At 37.8% G+C, this 13,226-nt stretch overlaps 1 protein-coding gene across 1 annotated transcript in view; it reads left to right on the top strand.

Annotated features, from left to right (window-relative positions):
- The window catches only part of LOC131495869 (ankyrin repeat domain-containing protein 26-like), a 168,276-nt gene that overhangs the window by 86,378 nt on the left and 68,672 nt on the right, over positions 1–13,226 (top strand). The window contains exon 10 of the mRNA XM_058701043.1: positions 4,118–4,284. Within this exon, the coding sequence (XP_058557026.1) occupies positions 4,118–4,284 (167 nt within the window). The remainder of the gene's footprint in view (positions 1–4,117; positions 4,285–13,226) is intronic.

The following is a 13,226-nucleotide window of genomic DNA, read 5'->3' as shown; positions in this document are numbered from 1 at the left end:
TATTTCAGGCATTTCCTGAACAAAAAGAGCCTAGTCTTGAAAATGTCATTCTCTCTCATTCATACTCTGCGTCCCCAGAATATGCTTTCCAGTCATCTTCTAAGCTTTCTTTAAATGAAAGCAAATCATCCGGGACATATAAATCAAAACCACACTGAGATACCACCTCACACCAGTCAAGAGTGGCTAAATGATCAAATCAGGAGACTATGGATGCTGGGGAGGATGTGGAGAAACAAGAACCCTCTTGCATTGTTGGTGGGAATGCAAACTGGTGCAGCCACTCTGGAAAACAGTGTGAAGGTTCCTCAACAAATGAAAAATAGACCTAACCTATGACCCAGCAATAGCACTGCTAGGAATTTACCCAAGGGATACAGGAGTGCTGATGCGTAGGGGCACTTGTACCCCAATGTTTATAGCAGCACTTTCAAGAATCACCAAATTTATGGAAAGAGTCTAAATGTCCATCACCCGACGAATGGATAAAGAAATTGTGCTTTATATACACAATGGAATACTACTTGGCCATGAGAAAGAATGAAATATGGCCTTTTGTAGCAACATGGATGGAACTGGAGAGTGTGATGCTAGGTGAAATAAGTCATACAGAGAAAGATAGATACCATACGTTTTCACTCTTTTGTGGATCCTGAGAAACTTAATAGAAGACCGTGGGGGAGGGGAAGTGAAAAAAAAAAAAAACCTTAGAGAGGGAGAGAGCCAAAACATACGAGACTCTTACAAACTGAGAATAATTTGAGGATTGATGGGGGATGGGAGGGGAGGGGAGGCTGAGTGATGGGCATTGAGGAGGGCATCTGTTGGGATGAACACTGGGTGTTATATGGAAACCAATTTGACAATAAATTTCAAATAAAAGAAAGAAAGAAAGAAAGTAAATCAGACTATGGAAATGAGAACAAACCAGACATTGAGCACCTTTTTAACAACAATGAGGATTTTTAAAATGATATAGAAAATAAAAAAGCAAGGAACCCACTAGTTACATTTAAAGTGAAAGAAGGTTGGGGCGCCTGGGTGGCGCAGTCGGTTAAGTGTCCGACTTCAGCCAGGTCACGATCTCGTGGTCCGTGAGTTCGAGCCCCGCGTCAGGCTCTGGGCTGATGGCTCGGAGCCTGGAGCCTGCTTCCGACTCTGTGTCTCCCTCTCTCTCTGCCCCTCCCCCGTTCATGCTATGTCTCTCTCTGTCCCAAAAATAAATAAAAAATGTTGAAAAAAAAATTAAAAAAAAAAATAAAGTGAAAGAAGGCCAAGAGAGTTTGACATGCAAATGGCAAAAAATATGGACCAAAATACCACCGATTGTAAATTAGACCTCAGTCTAGTGATTCAGAGAGCCTTTTTCATTTGTGGCTTGCCTGCTGTCATGTGATGAAACACATGGTTCAAACAAAAAAGCATGATATTTCTGCTGTCACAAACACTTACGAGAAAACAAAACCAGTACAAGACTTTTTTCCAGAAGCCATTATATGCAGATAATGACAGTACTCATAACTATAAAAGTATTGATTCTGAATTAGAAATTGTGAGTTCTTCTTCAGCATCTAGTTTTCCAGCATCTGAAGTACATCTAAGTGAAGAATTACATCAAGATATGCAAAGGTTTAAGAATGAGATAGGCATGTCTCAAGTAGAGTTCCTGTCTTTGGAAAGAGAGAAAGTTCAACCTCCAAAAGAGAAGGAGGTCTGCCTTGCTGTTACTCTTGTTTTTTTTTTTTTTTTCTCTTTAACAATTATCTGATCGATTCCGATTTTCCATTCAAGAGAACAAGAGTGTGCATACAATGGAATTGTCTAAATAAGTAATTGTGTCTGGAAATAGATTATTTCTGCTATCTAACAAATAGGAGTTCAGGGAAACATTCTTGTGATTTGTTTACCTTAAAGTTTCTGTGTCAGTCTTCCAAGTAGTATAAGACCTGGGAAATTAACTTAGCTATATAAGTACCATGTGACCTCACGAACCAGAATAACCATAAAGAAACTGCTTAAAAAACATAATTATCTCCAGGTTGTTGTTTTTTTTAATATATTGGCTTAAATATAAATTGCCTTTCCATAAACAATAAAATGAGAAAGAAGCAATAACTAAGAGAAGGAATACAAACACATTCCCAGCTAAAGCAATCTATGTATTGCTTCAGTATGTGTCTGTAGACTCTGGGTCTAGGGTTCTTGCTTGTCTAGCAAGACAGCAGTGGGATGCAGGATTACAATGGGAGAGACAGCTAATGTCCCAGAGAACACGCGAGCCCGGATTAAGGGTCCTTGCTCTGTTTTTAATAGGATCAGAAGGCTTCCAAACATGGTGATGGACGTGCACAAAGAGAAAATCAATCTGTGAACATGAACTCATGGGCATGAGGGAAAGGGGGTTTCAAGATATAGGGTGTTAGGTGTTAGGGTCAATATAAAACAAAATCCTGGTGCCTGGTAGATGGTTGTTAACAGCTGACCTGAGGCAGCTTCTCTGTTTATCTTAGCTAGTCTAGGGGAGAAGACAGATGCTACCTCAGGATCCACAAGGCACCTTTCTTTTGCTAATTAGCTCCCCTCTGGGCATCTTCACCCTGCAGCCTACAGCCTATAGCCCTACTTACCTGTTTACTTCATTTGGTCCTTCCTTCCTGTGAAAGCAGCTTTCTGCCATAGTACTAAATTGGGGAGTGTGTCCTCCTGAATATCTAATCTTGTTTACCTCTCACACCTTGGTCTTGGAGACTTTGCCCCGCCCTCTCTATACCTAGATACCTAATATTGTTTACCCAAACTTGGGTGTGAGCATCCTATGGCTTTGTAATTTTCTATGCCTGGTTAACCCATCAGTGCAGGCTCAGGGAATTCCTAAGCTTATTGCCCACAAATATAGGCAGTCTTGTCTGCTTTACTCAAAATCTTGGAACTTAGAATTTCAACATGACCCCTTTGAGATAGGCTTAATAACAGCGATTTGTGTTATCACCCCTTTTTTCACATTTTTTAATCTCATTCTCAGATGTTTCTGTTGAGTCAAACCTTCACTTTATGTTCAATAGCGTATGATACCTTTTGGCCTGTATGATTTTTACCATGTAGGTAGCATAAACCTTCAGCAAACCTTCAGTGTTTAACTCTAAGGGAGAAAACTGAGTTTTGAGATGTGTGGACTTTGTCTATTTAGACAAAACCTAGAGATACCCTCCTTTAAAAAGAATAAGTAGCTAATCTCCTTGTCCCTTATCAAGGTATTAATTTACTGTGCCAAAGTCACACTTTTCATGCATCTGACTAATTTAATGAATTTGTGGTCATTTCTCTGATTCAGCATTCAAGAATTATATCGTCTCTTTTGGTGCCATAAAATGCTAGCTAATGACACTTTAGGAACTTGGGACAAATCGTTTAACTTTTTTGAGTTTTACTTGCATTATCAGTAGCAAATGGGATTAAAGGTGATCATTACTTTTATACCCTCTCCCTATAAAGTTTTATGGTTATTGAATGTGAGATTTGGAGAGCATTACTAATTTCACAGAATTCCACCCTAACGTCCATTTCACTTTGTTCCTTTTGTGTTGTGGCAAACTTTGGTTCATAAATTTAGGGGACACTGTCACTTTTTTTGAGAACCTTAAGTTCCAAAAGAAAAAGAATTGTAAAAGGCATTCAGGGAAAGAATAGCTCCATGCAGAAAGGGGAAAGCTTCCTGGTATTGTTACAGGAGCACCTCCATGTCACATGTTTTAAATCTGGCTGTTGTGTTAAACCCAGGTGGTAAGGATAGAAAAGGACAAATTTTGTCTCTTGTCTTTTTATTTCTTTGTATCTTTTGGTCAGATGGGGTGGGGGTGGGTGGGGAATTCTCAGTAGCAACGTGTGGATATGAATAAGAGTACAAAATTAAGAAAGCCCTTTTAGAAATTTTGGTAACTTCTGCTTTTTTTAAATTCCATCAGAAATGAAGCCGAGTTTATAAAAATTACAATTACTTGTAATGATAAAGTAAACACAAAATATTTTCCTCCATTGAATTTATGACAAACTAAGTGTCAACTGATAAAGTTAATGAAAAAAATTTCTTTTTATTGACTAAAGTAACAATTACCTTTAGTATCAAGTTCCATTAAAGGTTGAAGAAAAAAAGAAGCACAGAGGAAGTGACATAGAAGTATCAGAAAACATACATGATGCTGCGGCTGCTGGATTAATTCCACAAAGACAGAATGGAAAAACTGATAACCATCAATTGCCTATTACAGAAAATAAAGATTCTGATAGGTAAGCCTATAGCAATATTTAAATAGTAGGTAATTGTTATTTTCCTATGCAACAAACTTTCCTAGTTTGAGTTAATGTTCATGATGAACAAATTTTGTATTTTTCGTGGAGATATTTCATCCTACGTGCTAATGAGAAAAATGTAAATACCAGTGAGATAGTGATTTTTGCAGTCATAGTAATAATATTTTATTTTAAAAAATAACCCAAGTTAGGAAATGTGAGGAAAATGACCTTCTTAGACCCTGTGGCTGGACGAAATTGGTAACTCCTTTCTGAAAGGTGATTTAGCAGTGTATTTCAAAATTTCAAATATGTCGGGCACCTGGATGGCACCGATAGGTAAACATCCAACTTTGGCTCAGGTCATTATCTTGCACTTCACGAGCTTGAGCCTTGCATCACGTTCTGTGCTAACAGAGCAGAGCCTGGAGCCTGCTTCAGATTCTGTGTCTCCCTCTTTCTCTGCCCCTCCCCTGCTTGTGTTCTGTCTCTGTCACTGTCAGAAATAAATAATATAACGTGAGAAAAATATTTCAGGTAGGTCATCCGTTTATTCTAATGGTTTCATTGCCAGGACTGGGTCCTTCTGAAATACGTGACTTCTATAAGCAAGCACATGCTCCTGCACGTGCAAACACACACACACACACACACACACACACACACACACCACACTATAAGGGCATTTATTATAATTATTACATATACAAAATAGAACAGATATATTAAGGTTACTTATATAAATATGTTACATGAATATGTGAAGGATATTTATTATAGCATTCCCATATCAAACATTTGGGGATTGTCTAAATGTTTATTGACTTATTTTGAGAGACAGACAGAGAATGTACACACTCGGGAGCCGAAGCATCGAGGGGGAGCAGAGACAGAGAGGGACAGAGAGAGAATCCCAAGCAGACTCCACGTTAACAGTGCAGAGGCCAACACAGGGCTCGATCTCACGACTACAAGATCATGACCTGAACCAACATCAACAGGCAGATGCTCACCAGACTGAGCCACCTAGGTGCCCCAGAGATAGGCTAAATATCAATTCATTAATAAGGAAGTAAAGTTTCACTTCTATAAAGTAATGGGGCATGTGACCATTTTAAAAAATGAATTTAGGGGCGCCTGAGTGGCTCAGTGGGTTAAGTGGCCGACTTCGGCTCAGGTCATGATCTCGCGGTCCGAGAGTTAAAGCCCCGCGTCGGGCTCTGTGCTGACAGCTCAGAGCCTGGAACCTGTTTCAGATTCTGTGTCTTCCTCTCTCTGACCCTCCCCCGTTCATGCTCTGTCTCTCTCTGTCTCAAAAATAAATAAACGATAAAAAAAATAAAAAATAAAAAATGAATTTAGGTCTATGTGTACTGATGGTTTAACAAAGTATATTTAAAGCATTTGGTTTGGTTTGGTGTCATGTCTTATGCACATTTTGTTAGAATACTTTTAATATCTACTGAATTGCAAACAGAAGTTCCCTGCTACACTGGCAGTCTACCAACAAAATTCCTAGTTATTAGATTTTTGGTTTTGTTTCCCAGTGCATGAGTGCTCCAACGTCGGACCCTCAACTTAATCTGAATATTGTCAAGAGGATTCATGTGGCAACATGTCTCATATTCTATATAAACATTTCATGACCCCTGTGCTATAAACCAAGATGCTGGTAATGCAATGAATCATTTTTATAAAGGTACCTTGCTTGAATGCCATTATCCTGCCTTTGTAGAGAATATATTTCAACATGAACCACACCAAATTTTTCAACAGTACCTTCATGTTATACCATTTGTGACAATTCAGTTTACAAAGTAGGACTATTTTCTGCATTCCCAACCCCTTTTCTTCTGTGTATAAAATTTTAATATGAATAATTACTTTGGATAGTGTAAAATATCCTAGAGTTGGGTGACTTTTTAAAAATGTTTGTTTATTTTGAGAGAGAGAGATAGAGCGAGCATGAACACATGAGTGGGGGACGAGCAAAGAGAGAGGGAGAGAGAGAATCCCAAGGAGGCTCCATGCTGTCAGTACAGAACTCGATGCTAGAGAACATAGAGATCATGACCTGATCCAAAATCAAAGGATGGATGTTTCGTGGATTGGGCCACCCAGGTGCCCTTAGAGTTCAATAATTTTTATCAAGCATGAAATTCTGCCCTTGAAACTTAGTTTTTCTGTGGTCTTTCTAAGCATGAGAAAAATGGTAATCAGCTTATATAATATCATATATCTAGAAAATTTTTAAGGAGTCTTCTCAGTGTATAATTTTGTGAGTTATTTAGTACCTTGGTCTGGTATTTCAAAAAAGCAAAAAAAAAAAAACAAAAAAAAAACAAAAAAAAAACAAAAAAACAAAAAACTACTGTTACATATATGCAATTTTTAAGACTTCCAAATATTACAAAAATACTACCTAATCATTATGTAACAATTGAAAACTACAGCAACAATAGAAAATTAGATCAACCATGACCATTCCGCTTAGCTACGAAATCCTTCAAGAGCCTTCTTCACTCTTTGATCCTGATTTCCCTCCCTCCCATCCACTCTTGAATTCATTGTAGCAATTTTCCCTCTCCTCCAGAATTGTTTTTTCAAGGTTACCACCGATTTTCACTTTAATAAATCTAAACATATTTTCATACATCTCATTTTACTTAACCTTTCAGCAATATTTGACCCAATGGAAAACTCTCTCCTCCAAAATTCTGTCTCCATGTTGCTTGTAGGATATTACTCACTCACCTGATTTTCCCGCTGCCTTTCTAGTCTGTACACCTCAGCCTGATTTGCTTGTTTCTTCTCGTCCCCCACCTTTTAACCCATTGATGTCTTCCAGGAATTTGCCTTTGATTTTCCTTCTCTTGACTTTTACTATCTTGTATATTCTAATGATCCTCAAGTTTATATCTCCATCCCGGATCTCTCTCCATAATTCCAGGCCCGCATATCAAACTGCCTACTTGATATCTTTTTCTGGATAGCTATTGCAAACTTAACATGTCCCAAATTGAACTCCTGATATTCCTTCTTAATATTTGCCTTTCATGTCTTTCCTAATTGAGTTAATAACAGTTCTATGAGTTGCTCTGCTAAAAAACTTGGTGTCATCTTTGACTCCTGTCTTTTTTTCTTTTCCTTTCACTTTTTCCTTCTATTTTCTTTTTCTTTTTCATACACATCACATCTCATCTGTCAGCAAATCTTGTCATGTCTTCCTTCAAATATATCCAGAATCCAAACACATCTTCCATGACCAATAGACTGTCATCTGTTGTTTATATTGGTGTAATAGGTAACTAAATGGTCTTCTTGTTTGTTTGTTTCTTCCTTTTGTTTTTCCGATTTCTGTTAATTCTAAACACATTGGATCTAGTAAAACATAAGTCGGATTGTGTCCTTCCTCTGCTCCAAGCCGAATTGCCTCCCATTTCACTCAGAGTACATGCCCAAACTCTTCCTAATGCCGACAAGGCCTGTATACGATCAGGTGTCTCCTTCTCTCTCTCTGATTTGAACTCTTTTCTACCCCTTTCATTCTGTCCAGCCATACTGATTTCTCACTACTCTTTAAGTACTTTGGACATACTTCTGTACTTGCTGTTAACTCTGTCTGGAATGCTTTCCCTCAGATACCTCATGGCTTGATTTTTCCTTTGTTGTTTGTTTTTTCTTTCAGGTTTTTGCTTAAAAGTCACTTTCTCAGCACGGCCTTTCTTGGCCATCCTGACTAGTACTTCAACTACCCTTTTCCCTATAACACATCAAAATGTGATTTCTCTGCTTTCGTTTTTCTCCTCTAATACTGTATATTTTGCCTGTGTAGCTTATTGTTATTGTATGTGTACTTCACTCATGAGTAGGATTGTTATCTGTTCATTGCCATGTCCCCAATGCCTAGAAAATGTTCTAGTCTATATAGTACTTACTCAATAATGTTTACTGAGTGAACGGAGTTTAACTTGTGTGTAATTTTTTTAACCTAATACTAGTCCCCACTTTGACAAAGTTTGGCGTGGGTTCATTCTGACAACTAAACCTGCCAGTTATATACAGTTTTTGGATTTTGGGGGACCCAATATTGTGTTTACTTGCTACTTATTCTTTTAGTTGTATTTATGTTAGTTTTCATTATGGTGAAATGTATCAAAGGAATAGCAAACTTCCTTTATATTTATTAAGGAAACTAAAATATGGTGGCAATTTTTTATAGGACTTTAAAAATTCTTGCCAAAGGATTATGAACCCTCAATATCTGAAATAAAAAGATGAAGTTGGAATTGATCACTTCCAAATAAGAGCGAGCTATGCTGGTTAGGTGTAGTCTTTTCTAACAGAGCAGTCTGCTATTCTTATACAGGGTTTGGGGAAGAGTGGAGTTTAAGGATTGGGGAACTTTCAGAAAATTAAATGGTTTGTCATCATCTGAAGCACCATGCTTATTTGGGTGAGACTGTTGTGGATTGGTTGGCACGCTGAAGCATGTGTATTGGAGTGATTTTTGTCCTTTATTCGCTGTCTTTCAGAAGGAAGGAGCTGAAATGGATTGGTTGGTGAGTAGGGCTGGTGCACATTGATTAACACATTTAAAACTGATTCTGGTGGCTTCTTGTTACCATAGCTACGTGTTAGGGTTTCTTTTTGTTTTGTTTTGTTTTGTTTTGTTTTTTCTAAGTTTGAGGTGGCTTTCACCAGATGTTTTCTACTTAAAGGTTGCTTCTATTGACTGGGTTCAAAATGAAAGCTATTTCAAATTCTATAATTACAGATTCATTTTTGAAGTTTGAGTCAAGAGGAATTGTTTGATAATTGCTTTCAGAAAGATTCTTCTTTTCTTGGATGTTATTTCCATGAGAAAAGTTATCTGTATAACAGTTTTTTTTGAAAAAAAAAACAATTGTTAGTTTTGTTTTTGTTTTTGGTGCTCTTCGGGGCTCATGTTTAAGTCCTAAATAATCTGTGGGAAATTTCATTATTTTTTGGAAATGTACATAGCTGTATGGTAATAATATTCTGTTGCATGCATTTAGTCCATGAAAACAGAATTATAATTTTCTTTTTGGGGAATCCCCCATTTTTTTCTATTAGGATTAGATATTAGGCTAAAAGTATACAAAAGTTAACAAATCATTTTTAAAAATTTTTTTAATGTTTATTCATTTGGAGAGAGACAAAGTGAGAGTTGGGGAGGGGCAGAGAGAGGGGGAGACAAAGATTCCAAATCAGGCTCCAGACTCTGGGCTGTCAGCACACAGCCCGATGTGGGGCTCGAAGCCACAAACCCTTAGATCACAAACTGAGCCAAAGTCATACACTTAATGAACTGAGCCATCCAGGCGCCGCAAACCATTTTTTTTTAAACAAAAGCATAACTAATCCGATGATTTTTATTTTTGAGCGATAGATAATGACATATGAGTACTTTTGAATTTTTGAAGTTTTTCCAGATTTATGAGATATAAGTAACACACATCTGTGTAACTGTAAGGTGTACCTGTATTAATTTGATACACTTTTATATTGTCAAATGCTTACCACAATAGTGTTAATGCTTCCATCATCTCACATAAATATCATTTCTTGTTTGTGATGATCTAGTCTTGTAGCAACTTTCCAATGATAGGATACAGTATTGTTCACTGTAATCACCATCCTGCACATTAAATCCCCAGAATTTATTAATCTTGTAACAGGTAGTTTGTACCCTTTGACCAATATCTACCCATTTCTCAAAGCCTCCTAACCCCGGCAACCACCAGTCTGTTCTGTTTTTCACGCATTTTTTTCTTAATTCCACATATAAGTCAGATCATACAGTGTTTGACTTCCTGTGTCTGACTTATTTTCACTAAGCATAAAGCCCTCAAGTTTCACTCATGCTGCCACAAATGGCAGGATTTCCTTCTTGTTTGTGGCTGAAAATATTCCATTGTAAATGTATACCATATTTTTTAATCGATGGATCCACTGATGGATGCTTAGGTTGTTTCTTGACTATTGTAAATAATGCTGCAATAAACATAGGGCTGCAGATATTTCTCCAAGGTAAGGATGTCATGTCTTTAAGATATATACCCAGAAATGGGATTATTGGCTCATATGGAGGTTCTATTTTTAGTTTGTTGAGGAGCCACCATACTGTTTTACATAGTGGCTGTCCCAATTTACAGTCCTACAGGAGTACAAGGAATTCCTTTCCTGTACATCCTTGCCAACGATATCTCTTGTCTTTTTGACAATAGCCATTTTAATAGGTCAAAGTGATATCTATATACTGCAGTTTTGATTTGCATTTTCCTGATGAATAGTGATATCGAGCACTTTCTTGTGTACCCTTGGCCATTTGAATATGTTTTGAGGAGAGACGTCTTTTAAGGTGCCTTGCCCAGTTTTTAATTATATTTATTTTTAGCTGTTGAATTGTACGAATTCCTTACACATTTTTAGATATTGACGTTTTTCGTATTTGTAGCTTGCGAATGTTTCCATCCTTTCCATAGGTTGCCTTTCCGTCATGTTGCTTGTTTCTTTTGCTGTGCAGAAACATTGTTGATTGCATTGGTTGGTTTTGCTTTCATTGCTTGTACTTTGGATGTCCTATCCTAAATCATTGGTAAGATCTATGTCAAGGAGCCTTTATCCTGTGTTTTCTTCTACGAGTTTTATGATTTAAGACTTTATATAGAAGTCTTTATTTGCGTTTGGGTTGACTTTTGTGAGTGGTGTAAGGTAGAGGCACAGTTTTATTCTTTTGCATGTTAATATCCAGTTTTCTCACCATCATGTATTGAAGAGATTACCTTTTCTCTTTTGAGTATTCTTGGGTCTCTTAACAAAGAGACTTTATGCACGGGTTTTTAGTTGACTTTATGCATGGGTTTATTTCTGGGTTCTTGATTCTGTTTCATTCATCTTTGTGTTTTGTTTTGTGTGTGTGTGTGTGCAACTTCATACGGTTTTTATTACCATAACTTTGTAATAGTTTGACACCAGCAAGTGTGATGCTTCCAGATTTGTTCTTCTTTCTTAGGATTGTTTTGGCTATTTGGGGTCTTTCTTGTTCCTTGCACATTTGAGGAATGCTTTTCCTATTTCTGTGAAAAACGTCATTGGAATTTTGACAAGGATTGCATTGACTCTGTAGGTGGTTTCAGGTAATGTGGATATTTAATGATACTAATTTTTCGAATCCATAAACAACAGGGTATCTTCCCATTTGTTTGTGTCTCTGCTGTTTCTTTTACCAATGTCTTGTAGTTTTTACTGTACCTATCTTTCAGAAAGTCCTTGATTAAATTCATTCCAAAGTATTATGCTCTTTTTGATGCTTTGGGGAAGGGGATTTTTTCCTTATATTTCTTTTTCAGCTATTTCATTGTTATTGTTTAGAAATGCAACTGATCTCTTGATGCTGATTTTGTCATTTTTTTTTTACTACATATAATCTATTGTCAAATTGGTTTCCATACAACACCCAGTGCTCATCCCAACAGGTGACTTCTCAATGCCCATCACCCACTTTCCCCTCTCCCCCACCTCCTATCAACCCTTAGTTTATTCTCAGTGTTTACGAGTCTCTTATTGTTTGCCTCCCCCCTCTCTGTAACTTTTTCCCCCGAACCCCCACGCATGGTCTCCTGTCAAGTTTCTCAGGATCCACATGTGAGTGAAATCATATGGTATCTGTCTTTCTATGCCTGACTTATTTCACTTTGCATAATACCCTCCAGTTCCATCCACGTTGTTGCAAATGGCCAGATTTCACTCTTTCTCATTGCCAAGTATCATTCCACTGTATATATAAACCACATCTTCTTTCTCTATTCGTCGGGTGATGGACTTTTAGGCTCTTTCCATAATTTGGCGATTGTTGAAAGTGCTACTGTATACATTGGGGTACATGTGCCCCTATGCATCAGCACTCCAGTATCCCTTGGGTAAATTCCCAGCAGTGCTATTGCTGGGTCATAGGGTTGTTCTATTTTTACTTAGTTGAGGAAGCTCCACGCTGTTTTCCAGAGTTTGCATTCCCACCAACAGTGCAAGAGGGTCCCTGTTTCTCCACATCCTCGCCAGCATCTGTAGTCTCCTGATTTTTTTCATTTTAGCCACTCTGACCAGTGTGAGGTGGTATCTCAGTGTGGTTTTGATTTGTATTTCCCTGATGAGGAGTGACGTTGAGCATCTTCCCATGTATCTGTTGTCCATCTGGATGTCTTCTTTGGAAAAGTATCTATTCATGTCTTCTGCCCATTTCTTCCCTGGATTATTTGTTTTGTGGGTGTGGAGTTTGGTGAGCTCTTTACAGGTTCTGGATATTAGCCCTTCCTTTATCCGATATGTCATTTGCAAATATCTTCTCTATTCTGTCCGTTGCCTTTCGGTTTTGTTGATTGATTCCTTTGCAGTGCAGAAGCTTTTTATCTTGACGAGGTCCCAATAGTTCATTTTTGCTTTCCATTCCCTTGCCTTTGGAGATGTGCCAAGTAGGAAATTGCTGCAGCGGAGGTCAAAGAGGTTTTTTTTCCTGCTTTCTCCTCTAGGGTTTTGATGGTTTCCTGTCTCACATTCAGGTCCTTCATCCATTTTGAGTTTGTTTGTGTGTATGGTGTAAGAAAAGTCATCTAGTTTCATTCTTCTGCATGTTGCTGTCCAGTTCTCCCAGAAGAAAGAGACTGTCTTTTTTTCCCATGGGATACTCTTTCCTGCTTTGTCAATGAGTAGTTGGCCATACATTTGTGGGTTCACCTCTGGGGTTTCTATTCTATTCCATTGGTCTGTGTGTCTGTTTTTGTGCCAATACCATACTGTCTTGATGATCACAGCTTTGTAGTAGAGGCTAAAGAGACAGAGTGTTAACAGGGGAGGGGTAGAGAGAGAGAGACAGAGACAGAGAGAGAATCCAAAGCAGGCTCCAGGCTCTGAACTGT

This window comes from Neofelis nebulosa, chromosome 15 (assembly GCF_028018385.1).
Source record: "Neofelis nebulosa isolate mNeoNeb1 chromosome 15, mNeoNeb1.pri, whole genome shotgun sequence".
In the NCBI taxonomy this organism is placed as follows: Eukaryota; Metazoa; Chordata; class Mammalia; order Carnivora; family Felidae; genus Neofelis; species Neofelis nebulosa.
The sequence above is the reverse complement of the archived record's forward strand: the minus strand, read 5'-3'. Positions and strand labels throughout refer to the sequence as shown.